Raw genomic sequence first — 21780 nt, forward strand, 5'->3', positions numbered from 1 at the left:
CCAAAGCGACTGAAGAAAGCACTTGCTTTCTTCTCAGAGACACTGTTCCTAGATCGGCCAACAGGTGGCAGCCATGTGTTACTCGAGTTAAGTCGTGTCATCCTCCAAAGCGGCAACAAAGGTACTAGAGACTTGCGCTATAGTGGATGATGGTTCAAGAGCGCATCATACGCTGCTCATGCGCTGATCGATTAGGCCTGCACGAGGAAGCTGAAGACCTGGCACTCTAATTTCAATTGCCAATTCAACTTGTAAAAAAGTGCTTATTACTCCGCTGTAATTAAATTTCAGTGTTTCATCTTGACCTGCAACTTTATTTGTGTTCTGTGCCTCATTTGCTGCCTACTGCATGTTTAACTCATTCAGTTGCTAGACTGCTTCTTAAATAATTTTAATTTTAATTAATAAGTTTTTCAACCTCAACTCCCCTCGGCACAAATTCTATTTCTTGCTGTGAGCAAGTAAGGCTCACAGTGACATAAAGAAAGAAAAGAGCAGACAATTTAACAAAAACATAAAATATGAAAATGCATTTAATAAAAGGAGGGAGGTAAAATGATAAACATGCATTTCAGACTCATTTACAGTAACTGACTTCAGCTACTACTTGACGTTCAAATACTTTAACAACGTTCAGTGCTTCAGCGTTAACTTCCCTTTCAACAAGATTTTGTGATTCAACTTCAACTTAATTGCTTTAACTTCAACTTTAACTTTATCTCTGCAACATCTTTTAAAATCTTTACACTGCAACTGGCATTGCTACTATCAGCGCTAACGTGAGGAACCACAACTGCTCGTTCAACTCCTTTAATTTCAGCTGCAATTTCATATTTTCAGAGCCTCAACTTTATCTCCTACACGTGCAATCCTGTTCCTGCTTCGAGGCAGCCTTAAACCTACTCCATGTGAGCTACAGTATTTATAGTATTGTGTGCATGCAATGTCACTTTGTGTGTGTGTGGGCATTATGTGTGAGAACAAAAAACATCTGCAGGGACCCACCAGCTGCACAGCTGTTGCTGCATACAGTGACATTGTCTCTCAGTATTTTTGAAAATTCCATAAACCAATACAGATTTTATATATTTTTTCTTTTTACTATATTCCCCAGTAAAAATGCAGTGCTATCTTATTCCATCAATTAAAAATCAATACTGTGTATATTCTGCAAACTGTAAATAAAACCTTTAATAGGCTAAAAGCTATACATCTCACAGGAGGTTTAATGCTGCCCTCTAGTGGTCCAAAGAGGAAAACATGTTTATGTTTTGAGATTTCTTGTGAAGCACAAAGTGAGCTTGTCTTTGTAAAGTCCTGATGCACTTTGGCTTTATAAATAAAATTTCAAAGAAGGAACAGTGTATAAATAAAAGAGAAAAGCTCAAGGGGTAGTTCAACAGCATTATATTCAGTCTTGGTAAATCAGAAAGAGCGTCACTGAGTTAGAGAGGAACAGAAAGACATGCCCCTGAAGTAAAAGGCTTTATAGCACTAAAACAAAGATACCATGATATCCGGCAAAATAGGTAACGATTATTTTAAGCTTAAATTATTGATTTTCTGGCCACTTTCAGGGCAGAAGAACGCCACGTCAAGCCGAAAATACACACCTATCAGATAACTAATGTGTTATGGCTAACATGTTAGCAAACAGTAGACACAGAGCAACATATTCTCTCTCCTTTTTAATCTGCTTTGGTCTCCACCAACTCCTGAGGGAAATATCTGGCATTTAGCAGCTTTAGGTGCTAAATGCAAAATAAAAATCTCTTCATCCCTTTAAACAATTCCTTTAAATTTATCTTAGGACCCCTGGAGGACTCCTGACCCCCAGGTTGGCGACCACTAACTCAGGCAACAGTATAATGAGTACCGGCATGTTCATAATATAACTGAGACCAGCGTGTTAATGACACTGATCAAAAGCTTTTCTTGCCCTCTATAGAAGATGAATCTGAGCAGGACATGTTTATGGGTTATGTGGCAGCTTTTGGGAGGGTTTGTCTGAGAAGATTTTGAGGTAGCCTAATTTGACATTCTCTAATTGGATCAAAAATGTGTGGCCGCCATTCATTGCTTGTCAGGTCCATTCTTCTTCTTCTCTCCATTACAGTCCTCTGTGGTTCTCTTCTCCTGCCATACATAGAGCCTGTCTCTCCTCCTGTTTGCTCCTTATTACGTCTTGCTGATTACAGTCTGATGCTAGAGTGGACGTCTGTGACTCGTCCTCAGCTCCTTGTCCATTCTCTTCCTTCAGCAGCTGCAGAGCCTCTTTGGGGCTTTCTGTCTGCTGCTGTGACTCATCAGTACTAACAGAGTCAGATTCTTTCCCACTTTCCCCTTTACTCCCAGTTTCTGTCTCAGAGTTCTCTGTAGCCCTCTCCCGACACGCCTGCCTGCGAATGGTCCGTCGGTGATTGCTGCGGCGGGATTGGTTGCAGTGCAGGGTGCGCCTGCGGTGCCATTGGTTAAGAGAGTTTTGGGCTTCGACGCTGAGCTGACGAGCGGCCACTCGTGGCTTGAAGCTGCTGATGTAGTAAAGAGAGGCGTATAGAGTTGTAAGGTAGTAGCCACCTGTTGATATGGGGAATGCAGAAAAGGAGACGGTCTGTGACTTGTAATTAAACAGTACTTAAATCTCTAAAATCGTCTACTAAATGAAGTTGGGAGTCAAACTCATTTGGAGACGAGAACTGAGTTGCACCAGCTATTCATAGATCCTTCCTAAGTTCTTCCTCAGTTACTACAAGCTAGTTTCAAACTAGGAATTTACTTAATCTGGAGGCAATTTATTACACTTTGTGTTTTTGTACATGCATACATAGAGAAAAATGTGTGTTTTGTTGAGATAAAAGTATTCATGCTGTTTTGAATGAGTGGGAAACATCCGATTATGTTAATCTAGCAGATGTTATTTGGTCATTTCAATAAAGGTTATTGGGATATTGTGTTAATTTGAGGTGTGTTGTGCTATTTTCATGAAATGTAACAGAACTACAGGTACACCTGGCAGTGACTGGGTGAAAATATTTAGTTACAACTAATCTTTACTTAAGAACTAATTTGTGCTGTGAAACCTGTTTTAAGTGAGTGTTCTGTAAATCTCCACACAAGTGCTGGTGCAACAGGGTCCAGAAAACAAGGCAACTAAAGAATTAGCCAAACTGCCCACGGCAGTGTGTTATTATTGTATCTGCCTTACCCTCTCCCTGTAGCTGTGTGGGGTCCAGCAGCTCCATCATGTAGTCCGTGTCTAGCTGTAAGGTGACAACGGGGCTACGGAGCAGCACCCACGTCAGGCACGGCAGGAAATCATCTGCTCCAAATACTGTACCTGCAGGAGAGGAGATGAGAATGTGAATTTAAAGGTCAATTAACAGACAAACAAGGTGCCAGTCTAGACAGCCTTGCAGCCGAGCTAAAGATGTAATAATCATAAAAGCAAAACGCCTGCCTACCTGAGCTAGCATTAGTGCTCATGCTGTGATAGATGGTCTTGCAGACTTTGAGCAGGATCTGGACCTTCCTGTTCGGGGAGTAGGCCTCATGTATACTAGTCCACCTCTGCTGGATCCGCTCCAGGGTAAGAGATTCGGGAACACCAACTCCAGCCGAACCCCCCAGGTCGTCTATCCCTTTCCGTTCCAGCACACGCAGGTTGCTCTGGAGGCGCTCAAAGGTGCCGTCGTTGGTCCGGGAGGCATGAATGCAGGAGTAGAGGTGTGCTGAGACGGGCTTCAGAGCCACCTTGTGGAGGGAAAGCTCTACCAGGGAGTCTACAGGAGGGTCGAGAGGTATGGAAGGAGAAATTAAAAGGAGCTCTAACCATTGATCTACTGAGCTGCAAGATAATGACACATTTTCTGTTAATTATGTTAATACTTCATTGAATTTTACATTTTTATTAATCTATTGTCAAACCTCACTGTCAGCTCACTCACCGATCTCTGAGTCATTTATGTCAGTAATGCTGTCCAACAATGTCTGGATGTCTGGATGGTCCAACAGTGTCTCCCTCAGTGACGTGAGCGATGACCTCACTTCCTGTAAGAATTCGGTCCCCCTGACCCCGTCGGGATCAGTCCCTCTCTTCAGTGTCATCTCCACAAATCCTTTCACAGCCTCTGCAAACGCCCCACCTTTGCGCTCGCTCAGCTCCTGCACACGATTGGTTAGTCTTTTCTTCTGACTTACCAGTCCACCAAGAGCCTGACCAACCGCTGAGAGCCGGTGTATGACCTTGTCAGCCAGCCGTTGCGCCGACTGGTGGTGCGTGGTAGGGCTTGATGTTTGGGACTCCTGCTCTTCCTCTATGCTGCTGATTGACAGCGAGTCGAGCTCTAGTGATGGGGGCTGGAGTAAAGAGGAAGGCCTGGGCGGGGGAAGCCAGACTCCATCTTCTATCCAGGACACCCTGTGAGGGGACTGAGGCACGGGGCTGCCATGGCGAGGCGACTCAAACAACGAGCGATTTGAACTTTCAGGAGTGGAGGGAGGAGATGGAGGAAGGCTCCCCGTGCTCACTCTGTCAAGGTTGCTGGAGCCAGAATCTCTGCTGGGCCTCCTGAGAACCACCCCTGCTGGAGTAGCTGGTGTTGACGGGGTGGGGGGACAATGTGGTGAATCAGCTGACTTTGCTCGGGTTAGACCTGGACAAGGAAAACATGGATTATGAACACCATGTTGGCAATGAATTCAGCTGAACCCACTTTAAAATCACTTATGGAGCATAGTGAACACAGAAGGGACCCACTTTTACCACAATAAAAATACCCCACATAGTTTCAGGTGAAACTGTGTGGGTGAGTTTGCCGTTGCGTTTACAGGGTCAATTCAGAATTACACAAATACTGACTTTTCTACTCTAGTGGATCCCTCTCCCCCCGGTTTTTGTCTGGATTAAACAAATTAGATAACCTGTTAATTAGCTAGGCTAGCTGTTTCCCCCTGCTTCCAGATTATATGCTAAATTAAGATAACTGACTCTCTGGCTGTTTAAACAGAAAGTTATGAAAATGGAATCAATCTTCTCACCTAACTCTGCAAGAAAGCAAATAAGCGTGGTTCCCAAAATGTCAAAGTGTTCCTTTAAACTGTTTTTCACTTGATTTTTTTTAAGAGCACTGGACCTCATATACCCAACATATAGAAGCAAATATCTCAAAAACTGGGAAAGTGAAATTAAAACTGCATTGTCAATCATCACTACTGGCAATTGAGAAAGTATGTTTTTTATAATTTTGGTGAAGTGGCCCTCTAAAGTCAGAGCAGCAAATTTCTCAACAAATTCTCACCAGAACTCTCAATACTGGCAGCAGAAGGTTCCTGTTCCAGCGAGATGGCTCGTTTATTTTGTAACGCTGCCCCTCTCCATGTTCTGCTGGTGCTGAGGCGTCGGCCTTGTCTGAGAGTTGATGACTGGGTGGGGCACTTCACGGCAGTCGGCCTGTTGGTCAGCCAATCATCTCCGTGTTCACGTAGGTAGAGGGGATTGATGATACACAGTGCCCCGTTGGTGGAGGTCAGCTAAGGAAAACACAAAGGCAAGGCAAGTTTATTTGTATAGCACATTTCAACAACAAGGTAATTCAAAGTGCTTTACATCAAACATAAAAGCAACACAGGGAAACACATTAAAATATAATTTTGAAAAGGGTGAAATAGAAATTAAAAACAGGATAATAAAAAATACAGGGTAAAACAGGACAGTAAAAGTTACAGTGCAGTGTACAATCAGGGTTAAATAAAAACAGGCTGAGGGGTTGAGCAAATAGCTGAGTTACAATTATTTTTTGTTTTTGAAAAGAGAATAAGCAGAGAAGTATCTACTCTCTATAGCTAGTCTGTACTCTGGTCCATAGCAATATTTGGGTCTACTGAGTTTGGTTATGTCTGAGGCTACGCGCTGCAAACCCAACTTATCAGCTAGAAACCCCAAAAACCTTTGGACACCACAGAGAAACCAGGACATGTCTGTCCGCAGGCCACTTTGATCCAGTTATACTCTGGACCCACTTGCGCGTTTACAGGTGAGCAGAGGGTCATGCAAATCACTCAGGCGTGAGACCACTTCCTTCACTCTGTTCAACCTTACTCTCTTTATCTTTTCACTCAATTACCTACTCATTTCTCACCGTGTAAATAGTGTTCCCTGAAAATCTAAAAACAAAGAAAAAGAAAACAGGATGTTACAGTGCAGTGAAAGTTACCAATCTACGATTGATTTAACTGAAGGAAGTGGTAAAAGGAAAAGTCTTCAGTCTTAATTTAAAAGCACTGACAGCAGACCTGCAGTTATCTGGGAGTTTGTTCCATATATACGGGGGATAATAACTAAACGCTTCTCCATGTTTAGTTTTGATTCTGGCAACGGAAAGCAGACCTGCCCCAGACGACCTGAGAGGTCTGGATGGTAATAGAAAGAAATAGGATGGCGTGAGGGAAACTGGTAAATCTCTGTGGTTTTGACATAGTGGTTTGATCCAATGTTAATATTGAAATAAATTAGTGCAACTTTAAAGTCCTGAGACACATGCTGCATTTTTGCGCACGCACACACACACACACAGTGTCGCACAGTATATACCTGTATGGAGCACATTAAATTGCTTGTCTCCCCGTGGGTCATTTCATCAGTCTGTTGGTCAGGTGGTGAGAGCCAAGTTTCTGCATTAGAGAGGTGTTATAAATAAGTTTTTGAACATATCTTTCTGGTTTCGTCTTTCTGACGTAACTTCTGGGAGAGGATATGAGACAGAAAGTCACAGAGATGGAAGACTCACCCGGTTCAAGTTGAGAGAGACAATCTTTGCTCTTCTCGGTTACACTGTAGATCCAGCGAGGAATGGAAAGACAAACAGCCACCACATCCCTGACAAAGAGGAAGAATAAAATACATTTGGGTCAAGAGGTTTGGCCACAGTTCAGTCAACGTACAAGCATGTGTTGCTCAGGATTTCAACTGAATATAAAATATGAAAATCAAAAGGTTTAGGAGTGCCATGCACTGTTTACTGCGGAGGATTGTTCACTTGTTAGCTCTAATATGCAGTAATATGGTTATTTATGTATCTGCTGACAAAATGGTAGAGAAGTTTAAATGAAAGTTCAATCACACACAATAAACAAAAAGGCCTCAGTGATACAGCAGGTTCTTACCTGGTCAGAGAGTAGAAGAGCACGAGCTGAGCCAACTCAGAGAAAGACAGACGAGACTCAGACAGCTGGAAGACTGACACAGTGATATAGAGAAAGAGCAGGCAGAATTAACTATTGAATTATACATTCCTGGAAACACACTGATGCTTGAACCAGGAAGATTAAAAGGGGACTTCTAAAGATAAGGCAGTGCAACCAGTTCATACATTTTATTTTCACATTAGCTTCACTAGCCATCAAGTCTGATATAGTGTGGTTTCTAACTCTGACAGGTCCAAAGGGTTACCTGTCTCTTCTCTCTTAGTAATAGTAGCACTAATTCACAGTGTAAGGAACCAGTTTTTGCAGTTTGAAAGTGACCAGTCCGTATCTGATTACCTGCGCTCACCTGTAACAACTTTGACCTGTTTGTACTGCTGGTACATTCAAGCTCAACAGCAGAAAGTTTTACTACTAACATGTGACATTATTGAGTTACCGCCACAGTTTATCAGTTGATCTGTCAGTTTGACTTAATGATTCATAGAATAACCCCTAAAAGTGAAAACGTAGTGACAGAATCATACACATACACACACAAACACAGAAAGAGAAAGAAGTAGGTGGTAGAAGTAGGTTACCATGCAGTTAGTCCATACCTGTGCCTGTGCTTCTGATATTGTAGTCAAGAACTGCTTCATTCTTTCCTCCAGCAGACACGCACAGCAGGCTGGGCTGAGACGTTACAGAGTCCCGCACAACCAGGAAACTCTGGAGAGAGACACACAGTGACTCATTTCAGTGGCTGAAGTGTTAACGGAAGCATGTTGAGCAAGAAGATGGTTTCTCTTAAATATTAAGCTACTTCTAAAGTGAGAGTAACACTGGGTCATTGTTTCTACGAAAAGACTGGATTGATCTGATCTTGAAAATTGGTCATGATGACAGGTTGTAACCAAACTAAAAGTCACGTCAACAGCAAATTCCCCAGGGTTCGCAAGGGCTGATAAGTGCTGCATAGCCGTTTGTTCACTCACAACACTGATATGACGCACACATACGCATACATTCAATGCTTTTGTCAATGGCTCTTGATGATGTTCGTACCAACATTTCATAGCAGGATTTGATCCATCTTCATGATATTTCCATCTGCTGATGAAAACTATGTGATATAATTTGAAAGCTAAGAAAAAAACGTGTGAGTGGACCTTGAGTGGAGATCAAATGACTAAATCCAAGTTCAAGAATGACCTTTGATGCTTAGGATTTGGACAGTTTTTCCAAACCTCCATGCAGATACTCTTAAACTCTGTATGATTTGAAGCTGTGAAGTCTGAAGATTTTCTTTATGGCCCACCTGAGCTCTGTTCAGCGTCAACACCTAACAACTGTACTTTGTTGTTTAGCCCTAATCAGCAAATGTTAGCATGTGCCCAGGCTATACTAAGATGGCAAACATGGTAAAAAAATTATACCTGCTACACAGGAGTGTGTTTGCATTACCATTGTGAGCATATTAGCATACTGACATTAGCATTTAGCACAAAGCTGTTCAGACTCACAGAGCTGCTTGAGTTGTTATTAGCTATTGCTCTTGCATTCAGGTTCACATGCACAAACTCCCACTGTCTCTGATTGTGACTCATGGGTTTCCTTTCCATCATAATGGCATGACTAATGCAGTACTGCAGAGATATTTGTCAATCTGTATTTGAATTTTAAATACATTTGAAAAGATTCCTCAATCATTAAAAGCCCTAAAAATGTTTCCCCCACCATCTTCTTGCTATGACTAATCAGGTGCAACATGAACACGCAATTTTAGCCAAAGTTGGAACAGTTTTGGTTATTTCACACAAACGATTTCTCTGTTTTTTGTTCCTAAAGTGGGCAGGGCTTTGGAAAAAGGTAATGCCACGTATTTCCATTTACATCAAAGACAGATGCCAGTAAGTGTGCCTATGCTGTCAGGCCACTGCCAATTAAATGTGATTAAACCACACCAACAGTCCTGATGATGCAGAGTAGCTGAGTTTTTATAAAGAAAAAATGAATACCTGAATTAATTTATAACATATCATTTTCAATAAGACATAAAATACATAAAACATATTTTCAAAAGCCAAAATACCATGCATTGTTTTTTTACACTGACAGCTTTAACTGCATAGATGCTCCGTCTGTGGAGACTACAGGTCTGATCACACTGCCTTCTTTGGAAACAGTAACTACAACAGAAGAGGCAGTTTGCTAGTTGAGACATATTTAACTTGGGTAAAACAAAGCAAACCAACGGTTCAGTCATGTAGCTACAACTAAATTCAGAGGTGCTCTCAGACGCCACCACACCATTATACACACACACGCACACGGGAAGTGGCTTTCATGCTCTGTGTGCACAGAAATAGAGACAGAGACATAGATGGAGAAAATGTTCACTCCAAGTCATTACACTTTGAAACACAGTCACGCAGCAGGGCGGTGGAGATGTTATATGAATAAGCTTTCTGTTTGGTTCACAACACCAACATTTAATCACTCATGCATTTGATTCGTGGAAACACATACTGGAAACCATTCAAGCAGAAATTAACAAATTAGCATTTTTGTATAGCATTTCAAATCAATGAAATCCGCTGGCCTACAACCATCATGAGGTACCATGTTTCACCGGGCACTGTTTTAATTTAATATTTATGAAACGCTTAGCTTTTCTGTGAGACTTTCTGTAGTAAAAAACCTTCCCCATGAACAAATACTCACATGTCAATGACTTGTTGCTGCCAGTTAGAGTTTTGCATGCATATTCCCTTTGATATATAGTTTTCTGACCTACTCACATTCTCTCTCTGCCACAGAGGTATCCACTTAGTAATGTCATTTCCCTGATAGGCGCACGCTTTTATTCAACACTACTTCTGCATTTCAATAAGAAGTGCTTGTTGTATTATCGGATGTCAAATAAAAAAGGAACTACTTTCATGTCGCAGAGATATGCATGTCAGTGTTCAGGCTGGCTAAGTGACACATGCAGACATTCCTACAGTGAGGAAGCCCGAGAGGATCAGCCATAGGATATGCAGAGAGTTGGGGAAAGTAGAAAGACTTATGGTCAGAAATGGAATTAGATGGACACAAAAAGATCCCCTCAAATTTGCTGAAAGAATTTTAAAAGTAAAAGAACAGCAATATGTCAAAGAGAAATAACACTGTAAGTAAATGTACAACTCTTCCTGGGAATCAGCATCACAGAGAACATGACATGGTCATCTCACATCTCCACGCTGGTGAGGAAAGCTCAGAAACAGCTGCATTTCTTAAGTAACTTAGGAAGGCTAAATTCCTGTGCCAAATTCTTGTCAGCTTTTACAGAGGAGCAACAGAAAGCATCCTGACTGGAAACATCACAAACTGGGCTGTTTATGGCCCAGGACAAGAGAAGATCAGAAGATCTTTGATACACATTTCCTGAACATTGGTGATATCGGCAGAACCCAAGGGACACTAAAAGACAGCACCCACAAAGCCACAGCCTGTACACCCTGCTGCCATCTGGTAAGAGATACAGAAGTATCCGCTGTCGTACCACCAGACTTCCTCTCTATGCTCAGCTGAGGCAGCTCAGGAGCGCTTTCGGCCACAGACTCATCCAGCTCTGACTCTCAAAGCACTTAGGAGGCTCATTTGTGCCATCTGCCATCAGACCTCACAATGCCACAGCACCCAACATCTCTCATCTCCATCCATCTTATTCCGCTTATCCGGGGTCGGGTCGAGGGCTCCCATCTCCACTGATAGACTATTTCAGTTCTATTCATCTGTATTTTTATTGTACATAATTGTTAATGTTATCATTGCTATTTTATTTGAGTGTATATAGTGTGAATAATATAGAATCTATTCACTCATCTACGTAGAATGCTAACTGATTCTACACTGGTTTTATTGTATTTTGTTCCTCTTTCTTTACATTCCTCTATACTGCTTAATAAAGGAATAGCTTATCTTAGATCAGCTTCTTCACCCAGGCTGTGAGACTAGTTTTATTTCTTGCTTATTATGTATTCACCTGTTTATTGCATATCATTTTGTATACAATGTTTGCTTTTGTGAGTAGATAAAGGGAACTACAACTTAATCTTGTTATACAACCCTGTGTTGTGAAATGATAAATAAATCTACCTTACAAGTCAATACAGTTGAAAGTAAATATATTCACCCCTTGTTTTGCTGCAAGATATGTGTCAAAAGGTAACAAATAATAAAAATAAAGCTAGTGGACAAAGCCCGAGACAACTGGCCCATTTAGGATCAGCAGATTAGATTTAGGTGATTTCTGTCATAGTAATACTAGTTAAGTTAAGTCCAAAATCTGGGATTTATTGCATGGTGATAAAAATATAACCAGAATGGGGGCTACAGCTTTTTCCAAAAAGGAGAATTATTCATTATTGGAGGAGGTTTGCTTTATACCCTATTTGCTAGTTAAACAATCTTACAGTTTTTTTTTAGTTTAAAGGGCATTTTGAACATTTGTAAAAGCCATGGATTTCCTTGAATGTGTGGATCAGCGATCTGACCTGCTTCAGTGAATCCTCTAAACAAGTAAAACATTATTAGATGTAATTCATCATACTGACAAGTTGATGTAAAATTACACAATAAAAGGTAAGACTCCTTGACTGATTGATTTTTTCAGTGAGGAGGAGGACAGCTCACCCCCGCAGGTGTTCCACAGAGAGCAGCGTGGGCCCCCTCTCTATCCCAGGGTGCCCCGGGGCACCAGGCCTCCTGACATCCCCTCAGCTGCTGCAGCAGCGACAGCCTCCTCCTGCTGCCCTTCCACGGGATGGCCGTTGTCCCATTAACTGAACTGTGAACCGCCCTGCACGCAAACATATGGACACGTTTATGTGCATGTACAAACATCTAAATGCACATAAACAGCAGATCAGTGTGTAATTACTGCTGCTGACGCCCTCATGCTCAAAGATTGAGACAAAGTTGAGGTTAGAATTATGATCTTTCTGGTGGACATTTTGAGTTTCTTGTGAGATTAGGCTTTTTGAACATTCATTTTCAATAATCAGACATAAAAATCAATAAATATTTAGAGAAAGACTTAAACACAAACTTGAAAATACTTACATGTGTTGGTTTGGTTCAGTTAGTTCATGTAGATTTTCTGCTCTGCTCTAGCTTAGCACATATCTCCGCATGATGCAATGTTCTCTCCTTTGAACTCTTCCTTTCTGCAGGGCGCAATATGTTGCTTAAGAGCTCAAAATACCATCAGGGGCACACACACAAAAAAAGGAAGCTCACTTGCTGCTCAGAAATACATCCCCAAGACGTTTCCTGTTGCCATGTGCAGAACAGTTTGTTTCAAAATTCAGGTAACTTGTTGTAAGGCTGCCACATATGACTTCATCTGTCACTTGTGCATGCTGGCCTATAATACACTTTCACTTGTCATGTGAAACTGCTCAGCTGATGAAGGCAGCTCCCCTCCTCCGAAATCTGCATGTGGTTAACCCAGCTCTAAAAGACGCTGCCTGTTTTCTAAAATGCTACATGTGCTTATTTTCTCTCTCTGCAGCACCGTCTCTGACTCCTGCTCAGAAATTAAAAATGGTAAAAGTGAATATTCTGAGATTATCTGTGTTCTTAAATTTTACAGATTGTATCTTGCGGCTGTAGAAGAAATGAGATACATACACTCTGGATTACAGATGTTAATATACATAAAAGTTAGTAGAGAGACAGAGCGGAGGATGCATGAGGGGGAGGTGGGGGGGTTGTCTCTCATGTGTGCGCGCGTTGATTTCCAGGCTGTCCAACTGTGTTGCTTTCACGGAAACTACATCAAGGTGTTGTTGATTGGTCAACATTTCCATGGCAAAATGACTCATGGTTTTCTTTTAGCATGAAGCTCCGTCACGTCTGTTTAAACCATTTCCTGCCAACACCACGAGTTATACAGTGGCAATGACCTATATGGCTGGCATCAATGAAGACACATTAAGATGCCAAAACCAACTAATGGTCAGTCAGTCGGTCTGCTGTTGGACCCCTTTGATCCAGAATGGAATATCTCAACAACGATTAAATGGACTACCATGAAATTAATTCATGACAGTCTATTTTATGGCAGATCATTCAAACATTCATGATCCTCAGACAACACATCCTTCTGACTTTTCGTCTAGCGCTAACATTTGGTTATGGGTCTCAGTGAAATGTCTTGAAATGAAAACGATTTGATGATCATGAAATCTGGCACACACATCCATGTCCCCTCAGAATAAATTACCGTAAAACTTTAAATAATAGCCTGGGATTTTTTTACTCTCACCCTGCCTACATTTGGGAATGGTGTCTATAAGAGACAGGCTTTTAATGCCTTTCAAACAAAACTCTTGGTGAGCCATAATGGGAAATAGGCTACTATGAAAATGTTTATTTCAACCAGTATTACTTGTTGGGCTTTTTTCATCTCTTGTTACCATACCGGTAATTCAACGATTGAATCCAACCGATCTTACGGTGGTACATTTCAGCAGACATCTACGCCGCTTGGATCTGGCTCAAGCTGGCGACCCGGTGGGATTAACGTTTTATAAGAACTTCTGTAAAAATCTGACTATGCTTCTAATTGAGGCCTGCGTTTATTTGTCAAAACGTGGAGCCACCCCAGGCCAGTAAAAGGGACAGGCGTCTCAAGTTTTACAGTATAATCAATTATAATCTGCCATGACTTTTCTTGTAGCACCATCAGGTTAAACATGTCCAATTCCTTGGTTAATGACTACATTAATGCAAAACCAATGACTGTCCCATCATCATCTTTACTTTGAGTTTAGTGCTAATTAGCAAATGTTAGCATGCTAACATGCTAAACTAAGATGCTGAAAATGGTAAACGTTAAACCTTTTAGCTATGTCATTATCAGCATGTTAGCATGTCAGTGTCCACATTTAGCTCAAAGGCACAGCTGTGCCTCTTGTTTCTTTATCAAATGTATGCAACGTGTTTATCAGGGCAAAAACAAGGCTGAGACAAAGTAATCATTGTTTATGTTAATGACTTTGGTCTTTACAGACATTTGAAAATCTGGAAAACATGTAACACACTGAGCAGGTCACATTAAGCACTTCAAACACTAATTTAATGTTAGCATATTCCAGTGAATATAAATTCTGAGCCTGAGGACCTCAGCCAATCTGTAGACAACTTTCACAACTCCACCAGATTTCTCAAACTTTCCATTGTGAAGCTACTGTAAGTGGGAATATTTGATGAGAGGAGTACTTCAGATGGTGGTGCTGTGCATTGGTGTTTTCTTTCATTTCTCACTGGTTTAAAGTGGGCGACGCTCAGTTGGAAAATGTGATGTTATTTCTTTTTATGCACCAATCAGAGCAATATTTTAATCTAAAAAGTTGCGGGGGCTGCATGCTTATGTTTCCAAACCACTGTCAAGCGTAAAACAGAGTAATTTGAACGGACTTGAAACTGGGCTTTCAGGGCATTAAAACCGTACAGTATCCAGCTATTGCTCTTCTACATTCACTTTTAGCCCGGTTTTACTTTAATTTTGGACCATCACAAAGTGGTATAACGTCATGCCAGTTTTACAAAGGTCAAATTTATTGCAGGATTGGTTGTATTGATTTTCATTATTATGTACAGATGGTAATGTAATTGTGTCCACCCACTATATTTTTGTATTTCATGGTGTAACAATTTATGCTTTTTCAGATACTAAAACCCAAACAGTTTCCTATGAAAATACTATTACCGGTAGTATTAACTGTATTGTACTTCATTATAACTTATTTTAGCAACTATTGTCTGTTTATCCTTCTTGTGTCTCTGCAGCACTTAATCTACCCCCAAAGTCATCAAACTCAACCAACTAAAGTCCTGGCTGCAGAAAGACGAAAAATGTATTAATATTTTGTGCAGTTTGTTGTTCAATAAACGTCTGAGAACAGTGTGTTAAAAGAAAGGAAAGAAATCAAATCAAACAGGAGCAGAAGGTTAATCTGAAAAGCACTGCTAATTTAAAACTTCTACATAAGCAATTATCCTATTGTTATATTTACAACTACCAGGAAGTACTTTTAAGAGGTCAATGACCAATCACGCCAACATATTTTGGCTCGAGGGAAAACATGACAGAAAAAATACAGACAAGCCTGGCTATCTTATGTGTAAGCTTAGTCTGAAGAGAGTTGAGGTGGCTTGACCCAAATCACTAAATTAGATGTGTGCAATAGTTGGTTTGGGGACAATGTTGTAGCTTGTCCTATAATGCAACAAAGTCATGATCACACTACCAGAGTATGGGAGATCTTAACAAACTTCCACACTCTGTGAGATCTGCAAACACGTGTTGCTGAAATACAGGCATACTTGTCTACTGCAGTAAACTCTGCCCATGCATAAACTGCCTCAGGAAGAAATATACAGATGAAACAAATGTAAGTCAATGCAATCAAATCTGGAAAGTAGGTTTAAGTGCAAACAGCTGATATAAACAGGAGCATTAAACACAGGGACGTCAGGTGTCCTCCGAGCTTCTTCAGAAGAATTAAATGGCCGCAGATGGAAAATGAGAGTGTGACAGACACTCGTTGAAGCCTCACTTCCAAACTCACATCATGGTATCATTATCTGCCTCTATGGGCCAACGCCAAACCGCCACATCACTCCAGTAGCTTTTCTGACATAAAAGGCAGCTTTTTTAATTAGTTACTCCTCCTTTGTGGTCTCTGGTGGCACTGATGCAGAGCTCGCCTTGGCTGCAGCTTCTTTGCTCTCACTGGTCTTCCCTTTCATGTCTTGACTGTCGATCCGGGCGTGCTCCTGCTTCACCAATTCTTCCAGCTCTGCCTGGAGAGAAGTGAAAGCAAACTTACAGACTCGACATGCTGGAGGACAGACTGGTGAGCAGAAAGGTGACTGTAAGAAAACCAGATGTCCTTCCTTAGTGGTGACTTGAGACCACAACATCACACAGGAAAATCATAACACGTTACCCTGACATTTCAAAAGCTCTCACCTTTTTTTTTTTGCTTCTGCTGCGCCTCTACAACGACAAGACTTTGTCTACTGCAGGTGCACCTTGTACCAAGTTGTTGTACTGTCTATTTAAGCACATCAGTGTGGTTCCATATCTCTAGATGAGTTCTACTGATATGGCCAATAAGTTGATCTCTTGAAACTAGATAATTTACAAGCCAAACATCTTTAGTTTTCACTGAACATGACGCTCATTCACTTCCATTCTGAGACTTTGATGCGAGGATGGACACCACTCTCATGTTTGTATGAAACTTAAGCCAGCCAGTGTTTAGCTTAACTTAAGGTGGGAAATAGCTAGCCTTGGTCTCTCTAGAGTTAAAAACATAGCCAAAGCTCATAGATTAACACACTGTATCTATGTTTAATTCAAACACGATGTAAAAACATTTTGTGGTTATGTGATGCAGCATCTCCGCTGGTTGTCTGGCAACATCACAATAAGAACAACACTCCAGGAAGTGGCTGTGTCAAGCTCCCTCAAAAAACAAAGTGAAAAATATTTCTATTTTTATACGGATTAAACAAACTAGATAGATCATGTTAATTAGTGAACTTTGGTGTGCTGGTAGGTAGAGGCAGCTTTTATTTCTTACAATGCTGAACTGTCCCCTTAACCCTCCATGGAGATGACCGTGTGAGTGGCAACAAGTGAGCAAGCTATTTGTTTTTAATTAAAGTACACATACAATATGGTGTGGTTTGCAGAAAAAGCAGTACCTCTGGAAAGAGAAAAAAAATCTCAAGATGATTTGTTAGTATGTTAAAAGCACATCTCATGTGTACTCGATAGTATGGGAAGAGTCAAATAAGAAAATATTAACTGGAGCTTTAATCATACAGTATTTGAAAAGAGGGAGAAAATCTATGTTGCAGGAAATGGTGAGAGCTTAAAGTAACGAATCAAATAAGAATCAAATGAAGTGAGAGCGAGAAAATGAGGAAAGAACATCAACACAAAAGTAACATACCATCAAAAATAAGGTTATGTAAAACTTGAATGCACTCTATGAAGGAAACAGTGATAGTATGTTCTGTTTGAATTACAGCTGTGGTTACGGTGGCCTCATTAGCTACAACCTGAAGTGATTACGGAATTCATGCACTACTGTCCGAGGCTATTTATCCTCACAATAATGTGCGGTTGTTCTGTGGTAAATGGACTGTGCTCAAAGACGAAGTACGGCCTTAACTGACACAGGATGTATGAAAGATGACTGTGTAACTTACCTTCCATCCCAACAGGTCAGCTAGAGCCAAACAGCCATCATCACATGTGCTAATGTGAGCCACATCTCTGGAGAGAAGAACAAAGGACACTAAGTTAGAACCAGGACATGGCTCAATACCAGTTCTTCATTTTCATTACAACACTGACTGTCTGCCAATGCCAATACAATATACATCCCCATTAACCCATTCCATACAATCCATCCCATTTTCAGTCTTTAACATCTATTAAAATCTTAATGTGCACTTTGCTAAAGCTATTAATCTGATGCAGCGTTTTGAATATTCTTCATCAGATGTTACAATGAAACTGTGTGAGACTGTAGCTTAACTTTTGCAGTTCAAATGTTCAGTCCATTTATTGTGCTCTTATATTCATGATATCAGACATTTGAGCATCAAACTGGTGCCTTATAAAATTCACTCAAATGATCAGTATAGCACAAATGTAGTAAAGCACACAGTCTCTCACTTAATGATCATCATGGTAAATGCTTTGGCACCCCCTGGTGTTGCAAAGGCAAACTGCATGATGTCTGTTAAAACACAGACTCCATGCACATGTTTATTACATCAAATAGTTTATTAATACTTTTGACCCAGTTAATCATTACAAAAACCATATTCCCTGTTTTCTGATCTATATATGTAACATCTTATGCTGGATATTGGACTGATTCATCTGTACTGGATTCATTCAGATCATAATTTTTTAGATCAGATCAGTTTAGATAAAAGTTGCATTGAGAGGATAAAAGTAATATACTAATACAGCTGGAGGGCAAAGTAGCAGTATCTCTGTATCACCTGTACGCCTTCTCTGAGTCAAAGTCCATCCCTCCTCCAAAACCCAGCAAACCGAACAGAGGATCAGCCTGCACAGAAACAAACACACAAACAATGCTGCACATCTATGGCAGAAAAAAAAGACTAAGGATAAAAGTAAAAAAAGGTGGATGGAGGGGTAAAGGCTCACCTGCCCTGCCTTCTCCATGTTAATCAGCAGTCTGGGGCAACTTTTTGAAACCCTAAACAACAAAAGAAACACAGGCGAGAACAGAAAGAACAGGTGCAAACAAACAATTACTTAAACATTACTTTAGTAATTCAGCTGAAGCTCTAAATCAGAGCAATCTACAGCAAGTTCCAAAATGTGGGTAAGTGGGCCATCAGCATCTTCCTCACAGAGACTTCAACAAAACAAAATCATTACTGGACGCAAGCCTGAATCATTTCATAATGCAGAAGAGCCTCACTCGCTGCTAGACTGCTTTATAGTGCCAGGTTATTACTGCAGCAGTGTCTGTGGTCAGCAGAAGATTTCGGGAAAATGAAACTGTATCTGCAGTACCTGCTGACTAGACCTGCAAATGGTTGGACCTGCAGAGACGTCCCCATTATGATGAGAAGATCACAGCGAGGAAAGTCCTGACAGGTGGATAAAGACGGTGAAAGAAGTTTATTTCTGAAGAGGTGTTGCATCACATTCTCTTCAATGTGCAAAAACACCACCATGTGCTCACCATCTTCATTGAAGTGAAGAACCGGACAGGTAGATTCTCTCCAAAGAAGACGATATCTGGGTGACAAGAAGCAGGAGACAGAGTCACTGAGATACTGTAGATGGCGACACAATTATTTGGCAGGTCATGTTTGTAAAGTTAGAGATGAAATAGTGTGCAGAAAGTTTAGTAGGCCTTTTAGGAAGTGGAATTAATAAGAAAAATACATGAGAGAACTAAGAAAATGGTGACAGAACTAAAATGACATAGAAAAATAAAAACAAGACAAATAGACAAAGATCCACACACCTGGCTTCACCAAACTGCTGCACTTGTCACATCGGGGAATGTCATCAGAAAAGATTTTATCTACAAAGCAGAGGGAGGAGGTTCAAGTCCCATTTGGCTGAAATCACAACAAGTGAATAATCCCGGGCTCCTTTTGTAACATCAAAAAAACACAAAGCAAAAAAAAACACCTTTCATCCAGTCCAGGTTGTACTCCGTGCGGCAACAGAAGCTCACACAGTGAGACGTGTAAAACGTTCCATGAGCTTCAATTAGATCCTCACCCTCGAGCCCGGCCACACGCTCCAGGGTGTCAATGTTCTGAATGAACACACATATTAATGTAAAAACAACAGTAGAAAGATTCATTGTAAAAGATGTGAGAATCTAGCTGGGGTTTTTTCCTACCTGTGTGTAGCAGCGTCTCAGGTGCCCCTTGTCCTTCAGCAGCTTCATGAAGTAGTGACAGACTGTTGGCTAAACAGCAACAAAAGTCAGCCCCAAGAGAACAAACACCTGTGAGGCAGCTGATTGTTATCTGGAGTTACATTTTAGGCTTAAATGTTCTGATATATTTTAGATTTCACTACATTTTCAACAATGAATATGAGGACTACAAGGCAGCAAGACGTGTTTTGTACCTTAAACTGTCCTGGGTAAAGCTCTTTGGCCAAGGCGAAGAAAGGCTCTGGATGTTTCTGAGATAGACGTTAGAGAAAAATGTAACATTTTGTTGTAGTGACCAGACTTCAGCAAGCACTGCCCTCAACTGTTTGGATGGTCTTCAGATGACTGTACAAGGGCATACTAAGCAATTAGCCATATTAGCAAAGACGTTTGACATGTGGAAAATAATATATGACTGAAAAATAGTCTAAGATTGAACATGTTCCTGGGTTAAGGTTAAGGTCCCACCTAACTTGACTGTTAAACGACTTTCAGAACCTTTTCTTAAAAGTGACAACCTAAAACTGGCCCATTTTTGACATTTGGCAAAACAGAAATCCACAAGACTTGGCTTCTTAGTTAAACTGATCGTGTTCTAGTATTAATAATCTAATTTAAATTCGAATAATTCAAACCTGTCAAAAACGTTTGAGCCCCCCTGAGAAAGCTGATAAGTGTCATTCTTCAAACTTTCAAACACAGTAATTTGTCACACACCTTAAAGTAGTCTATCTGGAAGATGGCCTCTGGGTAAGGCAGGTTATATTTTTGCAAGTTTGCATACAGGCCAGTTCCCGGTGAGCGGAAATCAGGGATCCCAGCCGCTGTGGATGGAGGGTTACAGATTAAAAATCAGACACACATAAACATAAAACAATGCTTATGGAAAGTAGTTCTTTCAAGCACTTGTCCTGTGATGTTAATGAAATACTCACATGTGGATATTCCTGCTCCAACCATGCAGATGATGTTTTTACCTGTGTGGATGCAGAGAAACTTCTGACTTAAATCAATAACGACTGCATTATGATAACAGTCTTTTTAACATTAAACCAATCAACTATGGTCAGCCACAATGGATAGGAAAGAAGCAGGCAAATGACTCACATTTTCCACTGTTTATGTAGTGTGCCACTCCGTCCAGAGTCAACTCATCCAGAACTTTGTCTGCTGAGCCAAGGCCCATGGTGCTGGAGAAGAGATTACGCAGGAAGTCCACTGGTGGGTACACAGAGGAGAACCAGATGATGTGTGAATAAACAAAATACTATGCATCCTGATAGAAATAATAATAGGATAACAAACTTTAAAAAAATAAATAAATTCATGAATTAATTAATTAATGTAAGCAATACATCTACAGTATAATGGCCTGTGTAGCAGAGACATGTTACATAAAACAGAACATATGACAGTGTAATAATGTACTAGATGGGGTATTAACTGGACAACAACAATTGAACCATTGTTTTCACATACTCTCTGTTTCTCCTGTAGCCTCTTCCTCACTGCTGTCGTCGGATTGCTCCTGCAAAGGAAACAATAAGTTACTGAAATTAAAACCGATGTCTCTTCGAGCAGTAAACATGTGAGTGGGGCTGCTTTGTTCATCTGAAATCTGCGTTATTAAGAGCTGCCATGTCAGAAGAGGACTGATTGTTCTGATATTACAAAGCTGACAACCAGCTACTTACCCGCTAACATTCACTAGCTACAGATAAACTGTTTTTCTTACCTCTGGTTCAGGCGTAACCTCCTCTTCTTCTTCTTTTTTAGGAGGTTCTACAAAAGCAACATTAAATACCAACGTCAAAGTCTGCCTCAACAAATATTTCTTCGTGTGAATGTTAATATTATCACATAGCTAGCCAGACTAGGCAGCTCGGTGTAGCACCGTCAGCTTTCACGTCCTCCTACCTGATGTATCAGACATTTATCCGTCTACTGAAACCCTTCAACCACAAGAGTCCGGATGACAATCTAAATCCCAGATTTTACGAAGTTACGACAGGTATCCTCTACAGTTTGCGCCTAGCTTGCCCGTCTTGTTGTTGTCCGTCAGAAACAAGGTTCGTGTATATTG

At 40.8% G+C, this 21780-nt stretch overlaps 2 protein-coding genes across 3 annotated transcripts; both read right to left on the minus strand.

Moving 5' to 3' along the window:
• Nucleotides 1-515: 515 nt before the first annotated feature.
• rinl (Ras and Rab interactor-like) lies at nucleotides 516-13615 on the minus strand. 2 transcript variants are annotated; one of them, XM_046073658.1, is made up of 12 exons: nucleotides 12862-13615; nucleotides 12292-12395; nucleotides 11863-12028; nucleotides 7800-7911; nucleotides 7162-7234; nucleotides 6786-6874; nucleotides 6590-6669; nucleotides 5298-5529; nucleotides 3945-4652; nucleotides 3462-3779; nucleotides 3206-3337; nucleotides 516-2577 (listed from the first exon to the last, which is right to left on the minus strand). In XM_046073658.1, coding segments are annotated over exons 2-12 (2379 nt in total). In that variant the 5' UTR covers nucleotides 12294-12395; nucleotides 12862-13615; the 3' UTR covers nucleotides 516-2110. The 2 variants fall into 2 exon arrangements, with proteins under 2 accessions (XP_045929614.1, XP_045929613.1); XM_046073657.1 differs by having other exon boundaries at nucleotides 12469-13615.
• Nucleotides 13616-14202: 587 nt separating this feature from the next.
• On the minus strand, nucleotides 14203-21775 carry sirt2 (sirtuin 2 (silent mating type information regulation 2, homolog) 2 (S. cerevisiae)). The gene is made up of 16 exons (XM_046073659.1): nucleotides 21615-21775; nucleotides 21433-21479; nucleotides 21177-21225; nucleotides 20805-20915; nucleotides 20633-20674; nucleotides 20415-20521; nucleotides 19892-19948; nucleotides 19659-19727; nucleotides 19442-19571; nucleotides 19272-19331; nucleotides 18984-19039; nucleotides 18812-18888; nucleotides 18437-18488; nucleotides 18268-18335; nucleotides 17461-17527; nucleotides 14203-16041 (listed from the first exon to the last, which is right to left on the minus strand). Exons 1-16 carry the CDS (start codon nucleotides 21628-21630, stop codon nucleotides 15901-15903), a joined length of 1149 nt encoding a protein of 382 aa, XP_045929615.1. The 5' UTR covers nucleotides 21631-21775; the 3' UTR covers nucleotides 14203-15900.
• Nucleotides 21776-21780: the final 5 nt, after the last annotated feature.

This window comes from Micropterus dolomieu, linkage group LG17 (genome assembly GCF_021292245.1).
Source record: "Micropterus dolomieu isolate WLL.071019.BEF.003 ecotype Adirondacks linkage group LG17, ASM2129224v1, whole genome shotgun sequence".
Classification (NCBI taxonomy): Eukaryota; Metazoa; Chordata; class Actinopteri; order Centrarchiformes; family Centrarchidae; genus Micropterus; species Micropterus dolomieu.